The sequence below is a fragment of the Aethalodelphis obliquidens genome, unplaced genomic scaffold, assembly GCF_003676395.1.
Source record: "Aethalodelphis obliquidens isolate GAN/ISIS:26980383/991018 unplaced genomic scaffold, ASM367639v1 scaffold68, whole genome shotgun sequence".
Taxonomy (NCBI): Eukaryota; Metazoa; Chordata; class Mammalia; order Artiodactyla; family Delphinidae; genus Aethalodelphis; species Aethalodelphis obliquidens.
This window is the reverse complement of record NW_020838012.1, coordinates 7,745,200-7,773,182: the sequence shown is the minus strand read 5'-3', so window position 1 is coordinate 7,773,182 and position 27,983 is coordinate 7,745,200. Positions and strand designations below refer to the sequence as shown.

At 37.4% G+C, this 27,983-nt stretch overlaps 1 protein-coding gene across 1 annotated transcript; it reads left to right on the top strand.

Moving 5' to 3' along the window:
• The first annotated feature begins 5 nt into the window (after positions 1-5).
• CHMP4C (charged multivesicular body protein 4C) lies at positions 6-27,863 on the top strand. The gene is made up of 5 exons (XM_027089717.1): positions 6-373; positions 20,420-20,597; positions 22,772-22,886; positions 25,912-26,077; positions 26,260-27,863. Exons 1-5 carry the CDS (start codon positions 184-186, stop codon positions 26,322-26,324), a joined length of 714 nt encoding a protein of 237 aa, XP_026945518.1. The 5' UTR covers positions 6-183; the 3' UTR covers positions 26,325-27,863.
• The last annotated feature ends 120 nt before the right edge of the window (positions 27,864-27,983 follow it).

Genomic DNA, 27,983 nt, shown 5'->3' with positions numbered 1-27,983 from the left:
GAAATGCCCAGGAGAGGGTGTCACCTGGGCAAGCCCGACGACGTGTTGATTCCCAGGATCGCCGCCTTCCCGGGTCTGGGCCTCCGAGACCCGAGCCCGATCGCGCTCACCTGTTCCCCAGGCGCGGCCCCGGGGAGCCCTGGGACGCTCCCGGGACTGCTCTCACCCTTCAACTCCACAACCATGAGCAAGTTGGGCAAGTTCTTTAAAGGGGGAGGCTCTTCCAAGAGCCGAGCTGCTCCCAGCTCCCAGGAAGCCCTGGTTCGACTTCGGGAGACAGAAGAGATGCTGAGCAAGAAACAAGAGTACCTGGAAAATCGAATCCAGAGAGAGCTCAGCCTGGCCAAGAAGCACGGCACGAAGAATAAACGAGGTAGGCTCGGGGTCTGGCCCCAGGCGTGAACTCTCCCCTCCTACCTCCAGCCGTTTCCTTGGGGACAGTCCGGTCTGGCCCACAGCACCTGTCCCCCAGGCCACCAGGTGTGCTCCCATGGCCTTTCTAGAAACTGGTAATGACCCCCCAGGGGCCCGGAGTTAGAGAGAGCTGAGCAAAGCACAGTCCTAGAGGGCAAAATGTAAGGAGGCATCACATATCTCAGGAATCAAGATGAACAATATTTTTATGCAATATTTTAAAAACTCAAAGTTGATACAAAAGCATCCATAATGAACAAAATATCAATATTTAAAATAAAAACAGGATTGGTATTATTGATTCTTTCCTGTTGCAGCTGGCCCTTATGTGTTCTGCACAGCCCTTCTTTATTTCAAATTCGTTCTGAAATGTGATGTTTTGTTCATCGTGGATTTTTTTTGCATTAATTTTGAATTTCACAAATATTGCACTGAAATATTATTTATCTTGATTATTGCTTTTTTGGGTGCCCCCTTAAATTTTACTCCTGGCTTGTCTCACCCTGGTCCAGTCCTGCTGATTTCGATGCTAAATATCAACTTTTCTGCCGTGTGTTTGTATTTTGAATCGTACATTTTAACTTGCTTGTAAATCTCCATTGAAGTATATTCTAGTATGTTCTGGTTTCCCTTTTCCTCAGCTGTTGAAGACTTTAGTTGGCTGTTGTGCAGTTGAGCTATTATACCAAAAAAGTAATGTCGGAGAATTAAATATTAATTCTATCACTGGCTTTTGCCACGCGGAAAGGACTTTAAGTCAGTAATGATTCTTGGTGATCCCCTTGCACCTTGAACCTTTTGTTCTTTGCCAGAGCTAATTGGTTTCTTCAGTGTATGGCTCTCTCTATAGAGAATAGATCTAAACAACACCCGTGGCACATATAAAAACCCAGCAAGAAGTTGAAGTGATTTGCTCTTGTAACACAAGTTCAGTGACAGACCCAGAAATAGAAGTGGCAATTTAGGACTCTGCTCACCACCAAACCCTGAACTTGCGTCCTCAAGTTGGGCTTCTTGAGTCATAATGAAGCCTTGGGAAGATTTAGTTTGCCCTAAATGACCCTGCTATTGTTTAACACAGGAAAGGAATCATGTCTCCTGGAGTCGACCTTGAAAATCCTGCTCTTTCCATAAAAATGACATTTGTGCCCATTTACTACCAACAACAAAAAGGCCAAGTTTCATTTTCCTCTGCTCTTGCATGTAACTCTTGTCCACATTATAGGCTGTTTTAGAGTTAAGTGCTGGTTTCTATTTTTACTTCGTGTCTGAAATATTTTGGGATGTTATTAAATGGCAATTTCTACAGAGAGACTACGCCAATATGACTTGCTAAAAAGCCATTTGTTGTTCTGTTCCTGGGCCCTTCCTCTTCAGTTTGATGGGTACTCTGCCATTTGCTTAGAGTACCCATCAAGGTACTCTGTCAAAGGTTTTTTTTGTGTTTTTTTTTTTATTTGTTATCCACTTGGATCTGTATGTAGCTTTATCTACAGTGGTTGCTCAGTAAATACTGGCTTAAAAAAATCTGAAAAATGAAATGTCTGCTTCTATGAAGTGGTAGAAATATAGATTTGCTTTCAGAAGAAAAGAATGTAAAATAATATAACGTTCTTGAGTTGGCAATGCACTAAATAAAGTGTCTACAAGTAGACTTTATAAAGACACCAAAAAAATAAATAAATAAAGGCAACACAATCAGGAACATCAATCTAACTTCCTTAAATCAGAGTAGCTAGAGATGTATCAAGTGCAAATAATCAATTGGTTTCAGAAAAGCTATTTCTTTTTCATCATTTATCCATGGGAACTTCACTGGAGTTAGCCCAAGCCTGATTCGACAGTGGCCCTGGAAGTAGGAAGAGTCTGGTTAGCATGAGGCCATCTGTAATCTAAACTATGGAAAGAATCCAATCACAGGCCATGCATTCGAAACGCTGTCAATATCAGCATCTTCCAAATAAACCAAATAACTTCATATACATATGGTTACTGTTTTCCGTTAGCCCCCAAGAAATATTTTCACACACATAAGGCCAAATATATTTAGTACTAAATGGGTCTTGTGCTACACAATGTCAGTGTCAGAATGGCCGTAATTTACCTGTTAATCAAAGTGACATATGTATGTGCAGTTAAAGTTTTACTTCTAGAGGCAGTTAGTCAGCTAACATGCTGTCAAGAATATTAGTTGAGTGGCCAGCTAGTATCATATCAGAAAGGACCATACTCCCAGCCAGTACAAATTCTTCCGTGATCTAGTTCTCTACAACAGAAGTTTTGACAGTTAGCATTCTCAATGTCAAAAATGGATTTTATTGGTAAAATGAGTAACTCTTAAATTAGCATAATAAATGTTAGAAATGGGATCTCCCTGGTGAAATTGTGGGTATTCTAAACCTGTGGTTTGGCTGAGATAGTTTAGAGATACTTCCTTTCTCCCCATGTAAGAACAGGCGTTAAGAATGTACTAGGTGTATAACTAACAACGTTAGGATGGTACCCGGGGCTTGATCAAATCAGTGTAGTGTCCAGTCCTTGGTTCAGGTGGATGTCTGAACTCCCACAGAGCACAGCACCCTGCCAGGGTAGGTCGCTGTCTGTGTTCAGTGAGCCTTTTGTATAAGGTGTATTAGACTAAAAGGACATAGAGCTGGGACTTCAGTGAGCTCATAAACAGGTTGAGAAACTGTTTTTTGCCTGCTTGGCCAATGTATGTTTGTTTAATAAGTGTATCTGCAGATCTGAGTCTGAAACTTGCTTTCATTGCAACTTGTAGCAAGGCTGTGCAGTGGTAGCTAATTCTTACTTCAAACCTCTTTGGCAGTTACCATAATCTACCAAAAAGAGCCGGAGTGGGCACCACCAAACTGGTTTTGCAACAGCCATGATATCAAGGCTCTGTTGATCTAAAAGAGGAGCAATTGAAGCAAGATCTATAATTTGGTTAAAAACTTGAGAAGAGCAGGCATTCTTTAGTGCAGTTTATTCAGATTACTATGATAGAACTCCTGCTTTATATAAGCTAGTAATCTGCTTTGTGGAAAAGCAGATTTTTTTATAAGTCCCTTAATTTTTTTCTATTTTTGCTGAGCACTGTCATCTAGAGCAGTTTTCAGTCCTGGCTGTATGTGAAAGTCACCTTGATGCCTGCGGGATCCTGCCCGCATAGATTATAATCTAATTGGCTGGGGTGGGGTTTGGACATCAATATTTTTTAAAGGTGCCCCCAGGTGATTCTGCCCTGTAGCCAGGGTCAAGGATGAGAAAACTAAATCCATGGTAATGTTAGTGGGGTAGAAATACAAGGTCTCTTAGTCTTGAAGTGCTTCCTAACTCTTTTCATATCATGGCACCCATGGGCACCGATAATGTTTGTATGTGTCACTGGGATAACCAAGGACCAGCAGCTCGAGGGCTCTGGACACCCCAGGCTGGAGGCCTCAGGAGCTGAAGGTATCAACATTTTAGTACATTGCAACTCCCTCCTGCCACACTAGTTGGTGGAACATCTTAGATGTTCTAACCTCCCTTATGAGTTTTTTTTTTTTTTTTAATAAAATCATTAAGAGATGGTCACCTCCCTTATGAGTTTTTTTTTTTTTAATAAAATCATTAAGAGATGGTCACAGGGATTTGCTTAAGTGTAATATCCCTATTCAGTTTTCATCAATGTGTAAATATCTGATAGAAAGTAACTTAGTGTTGTAGTCAAGAGCCTGGGCTTCAAAGCAGATAGCCCTGGGTTTGATTCCTGGCCCTGTCCTGACACTTAGAAACGGTGTGACTTTAGACCATTTACTTGGCCTGAGTCTCAGTCTCTTCATCTGCATAATGGTGGTGATAAAGTTGATCCTCAAAGGTTTGACGATTAACGACATTACTGTGTCAAGCCCTCCATTCAGCACTTTATATATATATCACCCTTTGTGATAACATAGCATTTATTTTTTTAAAGCTGACATCAGTTTCCTAGTAAGATCCACATACTGGCTCCAATTTGTCTTCTGGAATAACACGGAATAAATCTACTCCACCTGTCATGTGAAGACCTTTCACATAGTTGAGGACAGCAGTCACTTGCCTGAGTCTCCTGTTCTGCAACCCCACCTCTGTCACTTCCTCAGTTACCGCTTCCCGTGCTGAGGTTTGCTCACCAGGGCAGGTCAGTCAGAGAGTGAGTGCCCCTTGACATCTTCCCCCTCAGTACCGCTCTACTCTCTCCCCTCACTCTTGTGGTGGCCCTGTTGCTTACATTTTCCCAGGCAGAACAAGAACTCCAAATATGTAACTATGTGAAAAGGGGTGGATCCAGGCTGGAGTTATCACTAGGCCTCAGGCTGTTGGGAAGTGGACTTACAGAGGTGAGAGGTTGAGACAGAGAGGAAGTGAATTTGACCAAAATCCCTCCTCAGTTTCATTTCACAGGATTCCAGTGACAACTCGGAGCCGAGGTCATTCAACGTCTTTGCCAGGGGTCTGTTTGGTGAAATGAGACCTCAAGGCAGAGAGTCTTGTGTGTATAGCTGGCTCACTTGGAGCCCTGAGGTGTTTGGGGGCAAGGATGAATTTGTTTTCAGAGTCATGATGCAGTTTGGGGCTTCCTTGGAGTCAGGATGTGGGCACAGTCCCACTAGTTTAGCTCAATGCTGGAATCTCTTTGGGCTTTTTATGATAGTTGTCACAGAGCTGAAGTCTGCAATCTCAGACACCGGAGACCAGAAGAAATTGGTAAAGAGAACCACATCGGTATCAGCTGGTTGAGTGCCAAACTAGTGAGGGCAAAAGCATGGCTCAGGTAATAGGAGACAGGCACAGACTGCAGGACCCAGATGGAAGTTCCCCTGGGAGATATCACTTACCTGGCGACCTCTTTTCCTAATAGAATTTCTCAAAATGTGGGCCTCAGATCAGCTGCATCAGAAGCCCTGGAGGATGCTGGTTAAAGTGTATACTCAGAAGGACGCCCCTAAAAATTCTAATTTAGGGTTGAGTGTAGAGTTCAGAAACCTGAACTTTGAACAAATAACTCAATGATTCTGATGCAATTTGAGAACCTGTATGTATTATTTAATGGGCTGTTAAACTGGGAGGCACTATCTCTTCTCTCCTTTCTTCCTCCCCCATTCTGTTCTCTTGTTTCTCCTCTCCTCTGGCATCACTCAGATACCCGGATGTGTTACACAGATACTCCCGCTGTGTTAATTGTGAAGAAACACTCCCAGAGCTTCTGACAAGTCATCTTAGGCACCGGAATTAGTTTTCTTTAGGGAAGTGTATAGGGTACTATTACTCCACAATCGTTGTGCAGGGTCCCAGAGTCCCCCAGTATTCAAATTACACCCAGGTATCACAATAGTGTTCTGTTTGCCTCTGATTATCCAATTGTTGTACCACACTCTGTGTATTCTGGGGCCAGGGAAAAGAATTTTATTCCTGGGGCATCCAATACCTGGATCTTATTCTCAGGTCAGCTGCCCATTTCTCTTCTGGAAAAGACAGATCAATAGAAATGCGACCCTTCCTCAACCTCCACCCTCAACTTCCTCCCTCACCTCGGGAGCTCCCATCAGGCTTTACCCCCTGGTTGGGGGGTACCTAAAATGTCTGGACCACTCCTGGGAGCCCTATTCACTTAAACTGTAATTTTAAAACTTCTCGCTTTCTTAATACCTCCCACTTCCCTCTGAGCCCTGGCAAGGGTCTACAACTGGACTTGGAAAGAATTAAAAATCCCAGCCAGATTTACCCTCCCCCCCCCTTTTTAAAAACAATATTTTAAACTTGCATTCCGTGTTTTACATGTATTTCTATTCAATATCATCTGATTTTCAGTTGCCTTAAAATTAAGATTTTAAAATTCCAATTTCATTGGCTTATATATGAGCCATTTCTTTTGGTTGAATCAGTCACAGATTTATTCAGCTGCCTTTTTTGTTGCTGTCCAAGTATTAAAATTTATTGAATAAGACAGAACCAAGGACAGAAGCTCATGACACATCACTAGAGACTTCATTCCAGGATCACCTCTGCATGATAGCAATGATGTTTCATGTAAGATTCAACTAAGGCATGATTACCGGTTTGACACCCCAGCACTCAGTGAGTTTAGTTATTCATCTAGCTATGAATACACCTGACCTCTATCTCTAGCCTACACCATCTTATTTCTCTAAGTTTTTTTCTCTTTTCCCTAACAATGCCTCAGTATACCTTACAAATTACATTCCTAAAACCAAACTATATTCACACACCTCTGGTTCACAATGCTGGTTTATGAACTGGTAGTGTGTTAACTTCATCAGATTCACCTGGAAAGCTTTTTAAGATGCCATAGCAGGAGATTCTGTTTCAAGAGATCTGGGATAAGGTTTAGAATTCTGGTACTCATAGCTTTCTGGGTGATTTTGGTATGTATAAAGTTAGAAGGCCAGTGGGTGGTCCACATTTTTTCTTTGGTCATCATCCAGTAACCCAAAGAAAAGAAGCCCATGAGATTAGTTTTTGAACTAAATTTTCACCTTGTGAACTCGTATTGGCTTCTAGTTACCACTGGTTTCTTTTCTACTTCCCCAGAAACTAGAGTATAGAGTGTATCTGTTCTAGAATCATTCTTTCAAGTATCTGTGGTACAAGTTTTGATAGTTTGCTGACCTATCATATTGGATTGGCCAAAAAGTTCATTCGGGCATGGAAAGACCTGAGCAAACTTTTTGGCTAACCCATAGCTTCTTCTATGAGGGTAATTGGGACCGTTTCTTGTGTTATATAACTTTACATCTAGTTTATTTTTTTCCTTCATGAATTTGAAGCTATAGTATAAATATTGGAACATTCATTTGTTATTATTCTTCATTTAAATTCCACAAAGCTGGAATAGAGCACCATATTTTGGGAAATATTTACATTCAGCAAAAAATATAATTTTACTTGATTTATGCTATTTTGTAGTTTACTGAATCAGCCACAATAAAATAGAATAAGGTAGAAAAGTTACTACTAACACCATGGTTATGCCAAAATCATATGATTTATGCAGTTTCAAGAAACTACAACAGGAGATTACTGTGAACTGTCCTCAGATGTACTTAGTATTACTAGTATGTTTCTCAGTATTTAGGGCTACTTATTTCAGATCAGATTTTATTTTCAAGATAACAGAAAAAAACCCCTCAAAACACATAATACTCTATCCTATGCCTATAAGGCAAGACATCTGATTCTGAGTTTTAAAGTTTATGATGCTTTGCTTTGGGGGTCAGTTTTGGAAAGGGCATGAATAATCTATTTTGGTATTCAATTTTTGTAATACGCTTAAGTACACGTGAATCTATTTGTGCTCTTAAGGGACAAAATTATCACAATCACTTAAAATATATAGATAATATTGAGGTTTTATTTTTTAAAACTACACTCTCAATCCTCTGCTTTAGCAAACTACATCCAGAACTTATAGCATATACCAGTAATTTTAGTTTCTCCTACTTTTTCTGACTATAATTTTATAGAAGTTCTAACACATACACAATTGCTCAAAAATTTGCAGAAGGTGAAGGAAAAAAAAACAAAACAAGAGTCTGGAATAAATATAAAGCAAATAATAAGCCATTTCCTGAGTAACTGACTTTCTTGTACCAGAGATTTTAATTACTTACCTCAAACACGTGGTATTAATAGAGAATTACTTATTGGAAATATTTAGGACTTAGTACGAAGTTTATATGGTCATACTTTAAAGCAGTAAGAGGTCTTAAACCTGGACCAGTGGCTCTCTCAGCCCACTGCTAAGCCCTTTTCTCAAATATTTCTATCTTGTGGGAATTTCCAGTGAGAGAATGGGGAATAGCTAAAGCCCTGCCCATCATCTGCTCTGTGCAGCCTCCAACACCTCTTCTCAATCTAGCAGTCTAGTGACTTAAATACCAAGAGTGTAATTGCTACCCTCAAACAAAACAAACCCAAAATGGCAAGCAAGGAGGAGTGGTGATTTTAAAAGTATAGGAAAGGAAAAGTTGATTATTCTCTGTTAAAATTTGGGAATCCTTGTATTAGAAGTTATTCAAAAACTTAAAATTGAATGTCAACCATTGAGCTTAAATTAATAAAGTTTACTCTTTTATATTTGGCTTACATATGAAGTTAGAGAAATAAAATTGTACGACCAAACATTTTGGACATTTCATTCTCTATTTGAACGTGAATTTTTAGTGAATCTTTTTGGTTCTTTCACAGAGTGCTATATGCTGCACAGTCATAACGGGTGTGTCTTCTTTGCTGTAGCAGGAACATTGTTCAACAGGCCTTTCTCAATGAGCAGTGCTATTTATATTACCATTCTTTTTGTATATTTCATTCATGTAAAAGGAAAGTCAGTGTAACCTTGGAGTTTGAACAAAGATATTATCCTAACTCAGAACTTCTACTGTGTTGACTGAAGCAAGAAAAAAAAGTTATGATTATGTTAAGCCAATTTACACATATTTCAAAGATCATTTACACAAGAACCTATGTTTTATCATTTTTTGAGCAGTTTGACAACTTTTATTCATGTAAACTATATTTACGTGAACTATTATATTTGTGGAGTGTTTTTCTCTCACTTACATTTGAAAAACTAAAGAACAGTACATAGAGTTCATCACCAATGTCAAAGTAAATCTTTCTTCAAGAATTTAAGTTAGTAATAGTCACCTTGCTTTGAGGATAAGAATTATGTATTCCTCCAGATTTGTTGGTCATAGGATCTCTGGGGAATAATCATAGAATCATAAGCAGTGGGAACTAATGGGGGCTCTAGGGGTAAAGTTTGTTGGTTCTCAGGAGCACCTACAAGCCGTGGGCACAGTAGTTGGAACTATTTATGCATCATATGAACAAGGAATACTTATTTACAAGTAGGAAATAGAACCACATTACACACACACACACACATATACGCATAACACATATATCCATATATAGATACATATACACACATGCACATATAAACACATGCATAGACACATATTTGTATATACAGACATACACAAAGGTACACACACAGCATACAAAATTATACCCATAGGTACCTATGTCTACCCTGTAGAATGAAGCATAATCAGCTGTTTTCTGAGTTTTTCTATTTAATATTTGCTGGTTTCATGTTCATACTGTTTCCTCTATATTCTAGGCAATAGCAGGCCCATAAAGGTTACCAATTTGTCAGGTTACTAATAATACTAGTAGCAAGTAGAAAACTTATTCATTCAATTGGTTATATATTCTGCCTGGTCACTTAACTGGGTCTTTACAAAGAATGTCAAGTAGATTTTAGTTAATACATTGGTATAGTGTTCCAATAACAAGTTAATTTTACTTGCCTGGAAATTGACCTTGGAAGCAATTACTTATGAAAAATAGGAATTTCGGTAGATATTTAAAATGAGTCTTTTTTTACAGAGTGAAGTAAGTCAGAAAGAGAAAAACAAATATCGTATATTAATGCATATATGTGGAATCTAGAATAATGGTATAGATGATCTTATTTGCAGAACAAATACAGACACAGACATAGAGAACAAACGTATGGATACTGAGGGGGAAATCGGGGTGGGTGGGATGAAATGGGAGGTTGGGATTGACATATACACACTACTATGTGTAAAATAGATAACTAATGAGAACCTACTGTATAGCACAGGGAACTATACTCAGTGATCTGTGGTGACTTAAATGGGAAGAAAATCCAAAAAAGGGGGGATATATGTACATGTATGGATGATTCACTTTGCTGTACAGCAGAAATTGACACAGCAGTCTAAAGCAACTATACTCCAATAAAATTTTTTTTTAATTTAAAAAAAAGGAAAAAATAAATAAAGTGAGTCTTTTATGCAAGGATTTCTTCCTTTTTTGGCAACTCAAACCTAATAGCACTTTTAGGTCATGACCTTCCCCTCTCAGATTTATCTCCTCTATTAATCTCTTGGGTGACATCCTGGCAGTAAGAACTGCCTTATCTCCAAAAGTAAGTGTGAGCTTTTTAGGATGCGGAGAGGAACATCATTTCTGTTGGACAATGACTTCCATTTCCCTTGTCTTTTTCTATCTTTCTTCAGATGGCTAAGGCCACCTCTTTGTAATCCTTTACACTTCATAATATTAATCAATCACTTTTTTTTTAACACAAAATTCAGTACATTACTGGCTTGCTTCCAGCAATATTCCTCTTCCAAATGCCCTTTCCTCAGAATATCTCTCATTCCTTTTTTATTGTTTTCTCAAGCATATGCTTTGCCATTGTATAATCCACTACATCATGTCTGTGGTGTAATCTTCTTTTAGCTTGCTATTTACCCTTTTTAATGACATTTAATATTGGCCAGACCTCTGAAAGTGTGATCTTACTTATAAGTTCCAGCTAGTGTGGCAAACTGGTGTGATTTGCTCCGGTTTCTCAGCCAGAAACTTTACATTATTTAGTAAAGAGATTTGCAGCAGGGGAGAGGGTCAGAGGCTAGAAGTAATATGTTTCATCATTCATGCTTCTTACTGGGCAGTGTGTTTGAGCATCTGTGTAGACAGTCACCCTGGCTTCATTACCTTCCCTGTGAGGTCTTCCCTTACCCTCCAGAGAGAGTGTAGTGTGTACATTCCTCTGTGTATCCATTGTGCTGTGTATGTGTCTCTTATTATTTTCCTCAATGTCTCCTATGCTACTTGAAGTGAAGGATGTACCTTATACAAGTTGGTATCCATGGAGACAGTTCCTGTAAGATGGTAGGTGCTTAATAAATGCTTGTTGAATGATGAATAAGTGATTGAATGCCCGTTTTATATTTTGCCTCCTCTGAGATTGTAGCCTTATTTCTTTGCTCCTGCAGTGCCAAGCATGTGGTGGATCTCCAGTGCATACCTGTGGAGTGACTGAAATGAATGGATGAAGGATATTTTTAAAAAAATGACGAAGCCTGGGGAAAATTCATAATGGGTTGGCCCTGGACAAATAAATGAATGTTAGAATTTTCTAATATTTCCCCAGCTGTTTCCAATCTAACTTGTGACTTTGAACAGAAACATTTTGTTTTTATTCCATTTATGGAATGCTCATGGTGATGCTTACTCAGATTGTGTTTTTCGAGAACTATAATGAGTTGCCATAAATAGAACTATTGTTTGATTAATGGAGTGAGTTGTACGTGAGTAAGAACGGGGCTTACATTGAAGTTTCTCGAATAAAACAACACGATTAGGAGACTTCCCAGTTAAAAGAAAAAGAGGACATAACCAATTGTGAGTGGCATGTCACTTAAGCACTCTCTGGGATTAAGTCTTCCAAGCTTCATCTTTTTAGGCCTTCTCTAGAAATCATCCGTTCCTGGGAGAGAGTAGAGCTGTCGTAATCCAGTTTCATATTTCACAGATAGGTTTGTTTGTAGTCACTAGATATGATGGTTCCTAAAATGTTCTTCCTTTTTTTGCCAACTAATAGATGAACAATGGCATGGATTTATACACCTTGAACAAGCAAAGAATAACAGATTGACCTTTCCAATCAAGATGCCCTCTACATTATCTAAGCAATGAAACTGCAACTCTTTTCTGCTATTTGAAGTTATTTTTCATAGATGACTGAAAGCCTTCCTCCTCTGGCAATGTGGTAGAGTTGCAGAGGGCTAGTTGAATTTTGGTTCAAGTGGGTAATTCTTACATTTCAGTCCCAGTTCTCAATGGGCTGTATAGTAAGGGCTCTACGTGTATCCCTTGGCAGCAGTACATACCGGACATTGTTCTGCAGCTCCGTCGCTGAAGGAACATCACTGTTATGCAAAGAGACAAAACCCCTGGAAGTTTCTCCCCCACAAAGGAATACAGTAGATTCCTTTGTTTTAGAAAGAATGTTTTCCAGGTTTCATCAGCTGCCTAAAAGCACATGTAGGAGCTTGGCAGATTGAATTGCACATTCTACATAGGTTAAATTACACCCCTCGAAAAGCGTCCTTCTTTGCTAAATCAGGAGTGATGCTTTATTTGCAACATTTGTCGAATGTCTTTGAAAAAAATACAACTGTTTCTTTCCTAAATTTGTTATTAGAAAACAAAGTTAAAGCCTGTCCATCTCATGGTAGGCGCATGGCATCATCATTTCACATGACAAACAGCTCACAGGGATACTCCTCACATACACCTCTTGACTCTTTGGAACAGAAGCGTCCGGTCTTAGTGATTGGGAGAAACATACTGTGCCAGATAGAAGCCACAAGAAGTGTCAGGTGTCCTGGGGCCAATCCAGCCATACAGAAATCATCTGTTTTGCTCACACAAGGTTTTTTTGAAAAATGTAGCTCAGCTTTTAAATTTGAAGGATTTGGGATGCAAATCCAGATCTCTTGCTTCTTTTGATCGTGTGGAAGGCTGGGCGTGCAGTCTGCATGGCAGCCAAGGACTGGAGCCCAGTGGTGTTGCTTCCATAGATCAGGCTTAATCTCTCCTGGTCTCTGGAGTTCCCACTTCCTCCTGTTGTCTCTTTGATACTGGAGCCAGTGTCCATGGCCATTTATCATCACTCTTGCACTATTTTTTATTGTTATAATAGAGGAATATTCCTCTATCTCTTTCTCACAGGTGAGAAAACAAAGAAGGCCTTTCCCCTTAACCTCTTGCTCTCTCCTTCACTTACTTACTTTCTTTTTTTTTTTTTTAACATCTTTATTGGAGCATAATTGCTTTAAAATTATGTGTTAGTTTCTGCTCCATAACAAAGTGAATCAGTTATACATATACATATGTTCCCATATCTCTTCCCTCTTGCGTCTCCCTCCCTCCCACCCTCCCTATCCCACCCCTCTAGGTGGTCACAAAGCACCAAGCTGATCTCCCTGTGCTATGCGGCTTCTTCCCACTAGCTATCTATTTTATGTTTGGTAGTGTATATATGTCCATGCCACTCTCTCACTTTGTCACAGCTTACCCTTCTCCCTCCCCATATCCTCAAGTCCATTCTCTAGTAGGTCTGAGTCTTTATTCCCGTCTTGCCCCTAGGTTCTTCATGACCTTTTTTTTTCTTAGATACCATATATATGTGTTAGCATACAGTATTTGTTTTTCTTTTTCTGACTTACTTCACTCTGTATGACAGACTCTAGGTCCATCCACCTCACTACAAATAACTCAATCTCGTTTCTTTTTATGGCTGAGTAATTTTCCATTGTATATATGTGCCACATCTTTATCCATTCATCTGTTGATGGACACTTAGGTTGCTTCCATGTCCTGGCTATTGTAAATAGAGCTGCAATGAACATTTTGGTACATGACTCTTTTAGAATTATGGTTTTCTCAGGGTATATGCCCAGTAGTGGGATTGCTGGGTCTTATGGTAGTTCTATTTTTAGATTTTAAGGAATGTCCATGCTGTTCTCCATAGTGGCTGTATCAATTTACATTCCCACCAGCAGTGCAAGAGTGTTCCCTTTTCTCCACACCCTCTCCCACATTTATTGTTTCTAGATTTTTTGATGATGGCCATTCTGACCAGTGTGAGATGATATCTCATTGTAGTTTTGATTTGCAGTTATCTAATGATTAATGATGTTGAGCATTCTTTCATGTGTTTGTTGGCAATCTGTATATCTTCTTTGGAGAAATGTCTATTTAGGTCTTCTGCCTATTTTTGGATTGGGTTGTTTGTTTTTTTGATATTGAGCTGCATGAGCTGCTTGTAAAGATGCTACCAGAAAACTACTAGAGCTAATCAATGAATTTGGTAAAGTAGCAGGATACAAAATTAATGCACAGAAATCTCTGGCATTCCTATACACTAATGATGAAAAATCTGAAAGTGAAATTAAAAAAACACTCCCATTTACCATTGCAACAAAAAGAATAAAATATCTAGGAATAAACCTACCTAAGGAGACAAAAGACCTGTATGCAGAAATCTATAAGACACTGATGAAAGAAATTAAAGATGATACAAATAGATGGAGAGTTATACCATGTTCCTGGATTGGAAGAATCAACATTGTGAAAATGACTCTACTACCCAAAGCAATCTACAGATTTAATGCAATCCCTACCAAACTACCACTGGCATTTTTCACAGAACAAGAACAAAAAATTTCACAATTTGTATGGAAACACAAAAGACCCCGAATAGCCAAAGCAATCTTGAGAATGAAAAATGGAGCTGGAGGAATCAGGCTCCCTGACTTCAGACTATACTACAAAGCTACAGTAATCAAGACAGTATGGTACTGGCACAAAAACAGAAATATAGATCAATGGAACAGAATAAAAAGCCCAGAGATAAACCCATGCACATATGGTCACCTTATCTTTGATAAAGGAGGCAAGAATATACAGTGGAGAGAAGACATCCTCTTCAATAAGTGGTGCTGGGAAAACTGGACAGGTACATGTAAAAGTATGAAATTAGAACACTCCCTAACACCATACACAAAAATAAACTCAAAATGGATTAAAGACCTAAATGTAAGGCCAGATACTATCAAACTCTTAGAGGAAAACATAGGCAGAACACTCTATGAGATAAATCACAGCAAGATCCTTTTTGACCCACCTTCTAGAGAAATGGCAATAAAAACAAAAATAAAGAAATGGGACCTAATGAAACTTCAAAGCTTTTGCACAGCAAAGGAAACCATAAACAAGAGGAAAAGACAACCCTCAGAATGGGAGAAAATATTTTCAAATGAAGCAACTGATAAAGGATTAATCTCCAAAATTTACAAGCAGCTCCTTCACTTACTTTCATTACCTGCTTCCTCCTTCAGAGTTTAGGTGTCTGATTCAGACCCATGGGTAGTTTGTTGTATGGAGATTATAGTGTAAGTTGAGATCTCACATCTTGGTGAATTTTTAAATTTCTCCCAACTATTTTGAAGGGCAGAAACCATATGTTAATATAGGCGTTCAAAATTGTGTCCAAACCAGAACTTGTTATTATTATGTCAGCTGCGCCATGTGGCTTGTGGGATCTTAGTTCCCTGACCAGGGATTGAACCTGGGCCCTTGGCAGTGAGAGCACAGAGTCCTAACCACTAGACTGCCAGGGAATTCCAGAACTTATTGTTATTAATAAAAAATATTAACAAGGTTGGGCATTATATCATGTGGCTCCCAAAATATAGTTCTGAAATCTTGTGAAGAAGATGATGGTAATGATGAAGATTTCTAATATTTAGTAATCACTCACTATGTGCCAGGCTAATTTCTTTACATATGTTATTTCATTTAATCTTTAACAACTGCATGAGTTATATTCACATTTTCCAATAAGCAGCTATGTAAGGCCACGTAGCAGTGGGTAGATGGAGCCTAGATTTGAAAGGAAACCTGACTCCAGGGTACAATGTTCTATTGTCATCTTCTAGGTGTTATTTTTATTGTTATAATTATTGTTCAACTGAGGGAGCATCATTTAAGGAGAGTTAAGTTCACATTCCAAGGTTATTACACACAGTTTTTAATTGGTAGAGGTAAGATTAAAATGCAATGCTAGTGATTCCAAAGCCCCATCTTTTATACCAAATTGCATTTTTCAATTTACAGAAAGTAATCTAAAATTAATTGTTACTAGGAAGCGTGGCATATTTTTTTAATGAAAAGTTTTAAAAATTCTCAAAAACAAAAAAAAAGAAAATACTTTTGGGTCAATGGGTATAGTTAGGTTCCAAATAAGTATGGACACTGAACCAGCCTGACAAGATAGGAAAGAGACGGACTTTGAATCTTCCACCTCTGGGTATGTTGGGTGGAGATGTGTATTTGGAGTTTAGCTTCTTAGGATACTCTGCTGTATAGTATTATGTATTGTACCATTGAAATGCAGAGCTGTTTTGTAATATCATGTTCCTGTTATGGTGAGTTAGAGTGAAAAAACAGGTAACTTGTTGCTCGGAGTTCTCAGAAATAAGATATGCAATCTCATTAATGAATGACTGTTATATAAATCACTATTATTAATAGAAATAATATCTAGTTGCTCAGTCTCTACTGTGTACAGGTACTTTATAAGGTGGTTTCCATAAATTATCACTAGTTCTTAGAACAATCACCCTGACTCTTGGGGATTATGTCCTCATTTCCAGAATAACAAACTGAAGCTCAGAGAAGGAAAATGACTTATCCAAGAAGGAAAGTGACTTATCCAAGAATATACATCTATTAAGTCATGGAAGAAAATTTCACACTCTGACTTTGAAGGCCATACTCTTTCCGTTATACCATGCTGTCATGGTGCACAAAATTATGAAATTTATTCATTTAGTATTCATTCATCTTATCTTCTCTAAAATGGACCAATAATAGTATTTACTCTTGTAGTTTTTTTGTGAGAATTAATGATATAAATCACATAATGCACATAAAACACTTAACACCAGTTTGGCATCTAGCAAATGCTCAGTATACATTGGTTTTTATTATGTACAGTATTTTGTTGGACATGTGCCAGGAACTGGGGAAACAGATGGATAGGATTCTGTATCTTTCCACAAAGGGCTTATAATTAATGTAGGGGAGATGGAGTAGAATACATTTTACAAAAATTATAATCCAATGTAATAAATGTCATAGTGGGTGTGGATCTACAGGCAGAGTGATAGCACAGAAGGTCAGCTGGCCATATTCCTGTGTTCAGGAGAAAACCCTCACACAACTCTGGTCACTCACGTGAAGAGCCTCTCCACAGTGATATTGTATGATATTGTAGAAAGGCCTTTGTGCCAGTTGTTTTTTTTATTTTTTATTTTTTTTTTAGTTCTTTCCTAAAGGACAGATTAAATAAATAAATAAAAGCTGTTCTTTAAATTAAGTGTTAGTGCTATTCAGCAAGGACAGAAATTGTGGTGTTGCACCTGGGGAGGGAAGTAGAGCAGAACCAAGTTGACCCTGGACCTTCACAGTGGGCAGAAAGGGGCGGGGAAAGAAAGTTACCACTCATGAGGGAAATATAGAAAAGTGATCCACACCTAAAAAGCCTTTCTTTGGCAACTGTAAGAATTCCCAGCCTGTCTGCTTCCTCCCTACCCTTGGAAGGAAGCCTGCCTGTCGGCATGCCCCACGCACTTCTGTAGAGCTCTGGGCAGCCTTCTCTTTCGAGAGAGAGACCTCATGGAGAAACACTCTTATGTAACTATGATTTCAACAGTTAGTTACACTGTTAAACTACAGTGTTCCCTGGCTTATTTTCTTACTATTACTTTTTGTATCCTATATTGTCCTTTCTTGGATTTTTAAAAAAAATTTTACTGGAGTAAAGGTATTTTTTTTTGGAAACAGTGCATAGATATAAATTCTCTAAATGCCTATAGGTCTAAAAATGACTTCATTTTGTTTCAGACTTAAATAATAGTTTGGATTTTTACAGAATTCTAGCTTCAAAACATTTCAAAAATTTTAAGACACTATTCCATTGCTGTTGGATAGCCAGTATTTCAAATGTTTGATAATAATATCAGTCTCATTCCTTTGTAGATAATCTCTTTGCTTGTTTCTCCTCTGGAAACATTTAAGATTTTCTTTTTTTACCTTGGAGTTACAAAATTTCACTAGTATAGGTCTAGGCATGTGCCTTTTATTTTTTGCTTTTCACATCTAAGTGTTCAGTGAGTATTTTTATTCTGAAGAATCGTCTTCCTTCAGCTTGGGAAATCGTATTCTTTAATTTCTTTATTACTTCTTTCCCCACCGTTGTTTCTGTTTTCTTCTGAAATTGTTATTTATTCTTGTATTATTATCCACACTCCCCCTGAAACATCCTTTCTCTTTTGAAATCCTTGTAAGACGGATGTTGGATTCCTTGGCTCTGTCCTCCAATATATTAACTTATCTCTCTTTTCATTCTATGTTCTGGGAGAATTCCTTAACTTTATATTCCAGGTCACTAATTTAGTCATCAGTTATATTTATTCTACTTTTTTAACATTTTTATTTTTTTTTAGTTATGTTTTTAATTTCTAAGTATTTTTCTTGTTTTCTAGTTGCTCGTTTTTATGGAAGCCCATTCTTGTCTTATAACACAATAGCCTCTTGATCTCCCTGAAGATACTAATACAAGTTTTGTTTTTAACATATTCTATTTCCTACATTATCTCTCTTCTCTTGGGTTCATGACAATATAGGATACAAGAAGCAATAGTAAGAAAATAAGCCAGCAAGTTCTGTTGGTTTAGTGTAAATAACTGTTGAAATTGTATCTATGAAACTTACTGCACTTAAGAAATGTTTCCTTAAATATTGAAAGAATAATTTAAAAAACTGGTAATCATCTGGAACTAATAAAATCTAGATTATTTCAATCAAATACTGTGAGGTTTGGGGTGATAAGACAATCTTGTTTGGGGACAATACATTTTATAGATACTGATTAATTATAGATTCTGATTTATTTTCAACATGGATAGAAAACTTAAGTTTAATTATATGTGTATATTTTAAATACAAGGGTATCCATTAGAATAATTTAGTATATATAACTATCCCACAGTTAAAGGGGGGTAAAGTGGACAAATGAAAATTGATCAATCTATATAAAGACAAGAAAGCAAAAAGAAAATAAAAATCATAACAAACAGAAAACACAATAGATATGATAGTAAAAAGACCATATTACATGATATATCAGTTATTACAATAAATGAGAATAACTTAAAAACTTACATTAAAAGTTGGAGACTATCTGAATGGTTAAAAATAATCACACACATTAAACACTCAATGCTATCTGTAATAGGCAATATCAAAAGAGAGCAAATTAAAAATAATTTTGAAATTGAGGTCCATGTAAAATTATTACAGGCAAATTGTAATAAAAAGAAAACTGAAAGATTAATTTTATATTAAACATTAATATTAGTATAAAAAATATAAATTTTAATAGATAAATATTAACTTTGTATTAAATATTAATTTAATAGAAAACAAAATGGAACTTGAGGCAAAGGTTAAATGGAGATCAACTAATATTGATTCATAGATCATTAATAAACTCCAGCAGGAAAGTATAATGGCTAGAAGTCTTCATGCACCAAACAAAAAGCATTGGAATAAATATACTGAATCTGTTGGAAGAACAAGAAAAAATTGACCAAAACCATTAGAAAACAGCCTTCCCTCAGAAATCTCTGTTGCAATAACTTACATGGTTCACTCTGAAACCATAAAAATATTTGCGTTCTTTTGTCAATTCCATTTAATTATCTTCATATTAGCATTCTGCTGCTGCTGTTTTCTTGCATTCTCACTAAATGCCTTATCAAAACTCACATTTTAGGGCCTATTTTTCGGGGTGCCTTCCAAGGTGCCAGAGTCAACTCTTAGTGTTGTGATTTTTGAAAGAAGCATGTAAGATTTTGCTAAGTGTTAATGGGAGGGTATTTCTCTGAAGGCACCAGTCTTTTCCCTCACCAGTATGCCATCTAATCCTTGAGAATGACTCTACAGTGTTGATTTTATGGACACTTATGATTAGATGTAACCTTACTGATCATAGTCACTTCAGACCAAGACAAGCTTGGCATCCTAGGCTTTGGACTGTCACTCACTGACTACCTTCAAGCAAGTCATATAACTTCTCTGGGTCTCAATTAACTTGTCTTTGAAATAAGAAAATAGGGCTAGAATAGATAGTTCTTAAAATTCTTTCTTTCTCTAAAGTTTTATTTTTCTTATTACGTGATATTTACTTCTATTTTATCTATTCTTTTTCTAAAATCCAATATTAACAGAAACACTACTGTGGTATATTTTATAGACTATGAAATTTTGACTTTTCATCTTCTGACACTTGGCAGATCTTTGGAAGAATAACAAAATGTTTCAGGAAGCAGTAGTTGGTACAAGCAACTGAAAGGATAGATGCTACCCTTTAGTTTTTTTATTTGGTATCCTCTTTGGTTTCAACAATACTGATTCCATGGTTGGTGCTGAGTAAACAGCTCAGCAAGTGTCTTGAGTGAGTGATTGGCTCTCTCCTTATAAATGTGGCTTCTCCCTTATGTAGCTGCATTACAGGCACTAAAGAGAAAGAAGAGGTTTGAGAAGCAGCTCACTCAGATTGATGGCACACTTTCCACCATTGAGTTCCAGAGAGAAGCCTTGGAAAACTCACATACCAACACGGAAGTGTTAAGGAACATGGGCATTGCAGCAAAAGCCATGAAAGCACTTCATGAAAACATGTGAGTGACTTTAGTCTCCCTCTGAGCCATAAATTCCCTCAGTGCTTTGGAAGTATATGATGATCTGCACAGGAATGGGCTTACTCATTTGAGACTCTTTGACATGTAGGAATGGAATGTTCCTTCAGAGAAAGAGCAGAAGTAATATTGGCAAAAGAAAAAAAAGACCATGAAAAAATAAAGGACATTCGTTTTGCCCTTAACGTTTCCCAGTAGCCTCACTATTGTTTGACACTCCACCTGCAAATATTTTCATTCTATAATTTTTAAAAGGCTTAAATGTTAATATCTGTGAAGGTGTTAGAACTATACAATAGTGGTTGTCAAATTTTGGGGGGACTCAAAAATCACTACTAATGAGAACACAGATGCCCAAGCTCCTTCAAGAAAAGTAAGCATTGGGCCTTTTTGTTTTTAACCAAGCTCCCAGGTGATTCTGATACTAAGCAATGTTTGAGAACCATTGACATATAATAGTAGATAAAAGCATGGATTTGGGGTCAGATTTTCTGGATTATAATCCCAGATCCTGCTGACTGTCCTTGGGCAAATTACTTTGCCTCTCCCTGAGTCAGTTTCCTTATCTGTAAATTAGAAATAATAATAGTACTTACCTCATGTGGTTATTGTGAAATTCAATGAGATACAGGATATACTGCACTTAGGAGTTCCTGGCACAGAGTAAGCGCTCAGTCATCTATATTCATAGTGGCAGTGGGGCTAACAATTTGCTTTATATTCACACTGAGAATCAATGTCTGGGACCTAATCCTTTTCCAAAGTTAAATATCATAGTGAAGTTTGGACCAAAGGTATGCAAGGGCGAAGAGTGACTGAGGGATGTAGAGAAGCTTCCATGGATGGGAAAAGATGGGAGAGAGAGAGGCTGGGGTCATTGAAGACATCTTTGCTAACATTTTCTTGCCTTGATAATCAATCGACAATCAGCCATCATTTCGACAGCTTCTGAGAGATCTTTCAATTCATTATCAGAGTCACAGTCCTATATTGTTGCTGTAAGCTGGGTGCTAAAATGTATTACAAAAATCATAGTTTTTCTCTCCGGGTAGTTTAGCAGCATCATCCCTGGGTGTTCCTTTTGAGAAAAATTCACTCCCAGGCCCAAACTTTAGCTGTACCTTTCTCATATGATTTTTAAATAAATAATCCTTGTATATTTGTTATAAATATAAGAATTAGAAATAAGGGGTGATAGGAGAATGGCAAAGTATTCTTTTTGATTACTACATGAAATTATGTCAGAATACTCAGGTTTTCCCATGTATAGAGTATGGAAAACTTGTAAAAGATTTATTCCACTGGGAATCAAAATTTCAGTGTTAATTGCTTAATAATGAGGAAAATTGTCACTTCTCTGGTATCCAATCAGTTTGGCCTAGCTTCAGAGTTGGAGGAATGATTCAGAGACAAGGTACTGGAGAGGCAGCTCAGATGCTGGCATTCGGACACTGGTAGCTTCAGTGGGTGGTTGGAGGCCAGTGGGACTTGGGTGCTAGAAACTGTCTTGAAAGCAGCTGTCCGTCCTGCGCCTGTGATTCCTTTGCTGAAGTTGCTGATTCTTCTGAGGGCTTCATAGGCCTAATCCTGCTCTCATCGGTAATCTCTCAGACCATCAGCAGCTATGGGAAAGTTCTCAGGGAGCCAGGACCTCAGACGTACTAGGCAGTCTAGAAAATAGATCTCTAGTTCCAGAGTTCACCTTCTACAAAAAGCTGCCCTGATAGCAGCTGCTGAGAGCTTCCCGAGTTTATCTTAGTCACAGTGGTCCTTGGTGGCCCATGGTACCACTTCCTGCAGAGTTAATACATAGCAGCTTATATTTAAATTTTACATATGCCCTACCAGACAAAATTTCAAAATGGGTCTACAAATATTGTTAGTTATCAAATAATTTGCCCTCTAGTGACTCCCAAATGTAATGGCTATCAATTTAATTTAATTTACATAATTTAAAATATATGTACATATAGAGAATTATTAATTTTTTTGAAATGCAATTCTTAAAGTTGATAAGTCTTATCACCCAGAATGTTTACTATCCTACTGAAATAACTAAGAGTTTATATTAAATTGACTCGTTTTTCTAATTTATATCTAAATTCATAATTTTAAAGTAAAATTCTAAACTATTTCAACAAAATATTATTTCCCAGGGATCTGAACAAAATAGATGATTTGATGCAAGAGATCTCAGAGCAACAGGATGTTGCCCAAGAAATCTCAGAAGCGTTTTCTCAACGAGTTGGATTTGATGATAACTTTGATGAGGTGGGTGACCCTATATAAAGAATGGAGTATGGTGGCCGCTAAAAAAGACAGCTTCCCATCATATGGAGCAAGCAGGTTTCCTTACACATTTCCTCAAATATCATTAAAGAATAAATTTCTTAGAAAAGTACCTGTCTTAAGAGGGAAATGAAGGGTTGGTAGCTCCGATTTAAAGGAAAGATTAATATAGTTTGGCAAATAGCCCCCTAATTAAGTTTTCAGCTATTAAGGAAAAGCAGCATGTGATTATGTAAAGTTAGTGCCTTTTAATGGTTGAAGCCTAAAACCCCATTACGAAAAATTGAGTGCTCGCACATCTGGGCAAAACAAAGCAGATTGTGTCACTCTGCAAGAAACAGATCATGCTCATGTTAAATTAGAGGTTAGGCTGCCTCTGTTCATTACTTAGGCTATGAAACAAAACAAATGTGGAGTGACATTATTAACACACACATTCCATTGAGATTAATCAGTCCAGTAATACAGGCTATAATTATAATGGTGATGTCTGCACTGTGAATTTCAATTGTTCTACTCAAAGTACACACAAAGTACACACAAATTTTGAAACATTTCCAATTCTCAGATTACAATGGCAAAGAATCTGACTTCCTACGTTCATGTAGTGTTAAAAATGGTACATCTAATAAGTAAGATGTAGTTCCACAGAATCCTTGAAAGTGAGAACTGGGTGTCAACAGCTTTTTATTTCTAGTTTTGTTTTATTTTATTTTATCTTTCTCCATTCTACTTTTTCGTTTTTAAATTGAAGTATAGTTGATTTATAATGCTGTGTTAGTTTCGGGTGTACAGAAACGTGATTCAGTTATACATACACATATATCTATTTTTTTTCAGATTCTTTTCTCTCATAGGTTATTACAAAATATTGAGTGCTGTCCCCTGTGCTATACAGTAGGTCCTTTTTGGTTGTCTATTGCATATACAGTAGTGTGTATACGTTAATCCCAAACTCCTAATTTATCCCTCGCTCCCCACTACTTTCCCATTTGGTAACCATAAATTTGTTTTCTATTTGTTGTCTGTTCGTCTGTTTCTTCAATAGCTTTTTAAAATAGTATAGACCAGGGGTTGGAAAAATGTGGCTTTCAGGACAAATCCTCCTGATGTTCTGTTTTTGTATGGCCTGTTGAACAAGATGGTTTTTATATGTTTAAGGGATTGCAGAAAACAACAGCAGCAGTGACAATAGCAACAAAAAAGGCTACGAGACAGAGACCATATGCGGTCTGCAAAGCCAAAAATACTGCTGTCTGGTCCTTTCCAGAGAAAGTTTGCCTATCCCTGGTTAGACTAACAAGCACCTAATGAGTGCACTATGACATGGTGGAAAGAGCTCTGGGCTCATTAGGACCTCTGGGTTCTGCCATTTATTACTAAACTTTGTGTAAGGCCCTTTACTTTTCTGACCCTTAGTTTTTTTATTTATAAAATGAAAATGACCGGATCCCTAGACTATCTCTAAAGCTTCTTAAATTCTAAAATTCTTTTATCAATGAATAAATAAGTGTATGATACCTGAAGTTTGAAAATGATGGAGATGATTATTCTGTCGCCACATATTTGCTAAAGAAAATATCAATATCTTTTCAGTGCTGTTGGTAACCATCAAGCACTATTGGCAATTCTGGGCATACATTCAGTGTAGGATAGTGTGTTCTGCTACTACTACATTTGCTATATTTGTTCTTAATTGTTTTGTGAGCAGAAATAGGATATCAGAGTATTCATGCTGAAGGTACATTATTCATTCAGCCTGTGGAGCATCATAAAGCCCACAACTACACTGACCACACTATTTCACATGGCCTCATGCTATACATTTTCATGTTTATTTCCTTTTCATGAGGTAGATATAATGGTGGTCAGACAGTCATTCAGCTTACTGTATGTCTGATACATGGTGACTTGATCGAATGCTGTGGTTGGCTTAAGGAACTCCACTCTTGGCCCATAGTATTGTTACTCTCATTTTAATATAGAATAATTATTTGTGCCTTTAATATAGAATAATTATCTGTGCCTTTCTCCTACATTCAATGTGCTCCTTAAATGTAGGGACTGTTGTTTGGACTTGGTCTCCCCAGCCCTGAGTTCAGCCAGGAGTGAGCTCTCAGTAAATTTGTTCTATGATGAATAAATGAAGAAATCTCCTTGGTCGAATATAAGAGCATCTTAGGTCATTTCTAATAATGACAACCTCAGAATTCTAATGACGACAAATTTAGTTTTGACTCCCAACTTCTCTCAGGGGGGTTGGACTCAACCTGAGGACACTTGGAGCCAGTTAGACATGAACTATTCATCTCAAGTCATCTCATATATGTCATAAGGTGACTTTTACCCTTAAAGCCTCAAACTAGACTTGCCTCTCTAAGGTTCTTGGGACAGAGAATAGTTTAGGATTAAACCAGACTCTGGGGCTATTGCTAAAAGAAAGAAATACAGTGTACCTACCTTGAGTTGAAGCTTTCTTAACTAAGACATAGAGCATGATATTTACTAGTTTTGGTAATTTGACAAAGGAACAATAATATCTTTGATTCTTTTTACTTTTGGTATGTTATGGTTTTGCTATACCTGTTGTTTTATTTCAGTAGCATTAGTCCAAATGAAAATATTTATTTCCTCTAGTTAAAGTCTCACAGATTCTTAATTCTTAACAGTAGAAAATAAAAGATACATTGGAAAAATGACAGGCAAGGTGTAAATTTCCTAGACACTGTGGAGGTTATATATTCAGCTAGCACAAATTACTTGAAAAACTGTTGAAAACTGTTGACTGAAGTATTATGAGATTAACTACAACAAATTTGCACAACCCCAAATATTCATATTTTAATTATTGCTCAGTGTTGCAAAACAGACTTAGTCTTAAAATAAATATTCCATTTCACTGGGTTCTCACATATCAATTGGGTAGCAGATGTTCTTGTTATTATGTTTGAGGAAACCCACTTCTTGAAACATTAACTCCCTAATTCTTTCTTTTTTCTCTGTTCAGGATGAGCTGATGGCAGAACTTGAGGAACTGGAGCAGGAAGAATTAAATAAGAAGATGGCAAATATCCGACTTCCAAATGTGCCTTCCTCCTCCCTCCCAGCACAGCCAGACAGAGTACCAGGTCGCATGTCTAGCACTTCCTCCTCTGCACATCGATCCCGAGCAGGTCTGTTCCCCACCTGTGGTCAAATAATTACCTGAAATAATAGCCAGGCCTATGCCTTTTAGCACTTTTCTTTCATTGCATAAAATATACCTTTTAATACATAATTCATACCTGTTTTCTGTGCTGAAAGTATGAATGTCACCAATTACTAATTTTTATCCATTTTTGTTTGTTTGTTTCAGCATCTTCCAGGAGGGCAGAAGGAGAGGATGATGATATCAAACAATTGGCAGCTTGGGCTACTTAAAACAGAATTTTTGGACACCGAAATTAATGAGCTGTACATAAGACACAAAAAATGTTTTTGCCAAATATAGGAGTTAACAAAGATTCTGTTTTATATTTATACTGGATGAATAATTGTCTTTTAAGCCTCATAGGTAAAAGTTAAAAAAGGAGTCATGTGTAGATTTAGGATCCGGGATGGAATGGGACTTCCTGGTAGCATTTTGGAGGATCTCTCCATACTGATGGGAGGGGGCATTCTACCTTGTTCACTATTATATTATTTCCAGTCCTGGCACGTAGTTGGGACTCTCTATATATTTGTTGAAAGAAAACTGAATTCTATGAACGTATAAAACACATAACAGTTTATAAGCAACTTAAGAGTGATATGTTTAGGAAAGATGGGGAAAATAACTTTCTTTCCTGTGAGAATGCAAGTTTGCTGTGCTGTATCCATGTTGTAGCCCAGGGTGAATGTATAAGAAATGTATCTCTTATAGGAGACATGTTTGTAGAGAAGTCTTGTGTGAGTCTATACATAAATAGTTTCACTTGAGTTTAAAATCTTAAAGAAGTTTTAATTGACATTTATTATGCCAATTAAGCTTGGAATGGGACAATGGATGCATTTCACAAAATGTCCGGAAGCACTAACAGCTTACACTGCTGAGCAAGAATCTCCTGGGTGTAATTTGGTCACTTAGGGGGCTGCATTAACGTTCCCAGTCCATTATGATGCTGTTATGGCTTCAGCGTGCTAAATGTGTGAATATTCATTCTTTTCTGTTTTGTGCTTTCTTGTACATTTATTTATACTTTACATCATATTCCTTGTAAATACGTAAAAATATAGGAAGGAAATTAAAAGTGTATCTTGAATAAAGTTTTGGCCATAATGATCTTTAAGTGAAAGTACAACATTATGTATTGTCCATAATGGTTCATGCACCATAAAATGACAAACATCATTATAGAAAATGATCTAGTAATTCCCCACATTTGCTTAGGGAATACAAGGTCTAATGGGATGGAAAGAACACTAGACCTGGAGGTAGGAGTTCTGGATTCCATCTCCTGCTCTGACACTAACACAGTACAACTAGGCAAGTCAAAAACTCTTGTGTCTTGCCTTTGTGTCTTCACTGGGAAATCTAAGGGTTGGACTTGATGATGTCTAATGGTTCCATCTTGCCACAGGCCTTTTGCACATGCTGGTTTTTCTTAGCAGTCTTCCCACCCTCCACAACACAGATACCACATCTTACTTATCCCTTAAATCTTAGAGTGTCCTTTGTTTTGGTAAACTTTCCCTGATTGCACAGACTAAATCAAGTCTCCCTGTTATATGCTTTTGTAGCACTCTGCTTTCTCTCCTATCATCTATCATGGTTTATGTTGCATATTTACTTGAACAATCACTTTATTCTTCTTCTTCCCTGCTGGGCTGTGGTAATTTGAGGTCATGGACTGTATCTTTTCCAGTTCAATCCCACTGTGTATCTCTGCACAGTCCCTCACATACAGTTGGCATTTAATAAAGATTTGTTATATGAATGACTATTAAGTTTTTACATCTTTTGGGTCCTGATAGAATAACAGGAACTGGATTTACCTTCTACCATCAAATAACTAGAAAATTGGACAAAATGTGTGAGACAACAGTTTCCAGACAGTTGAC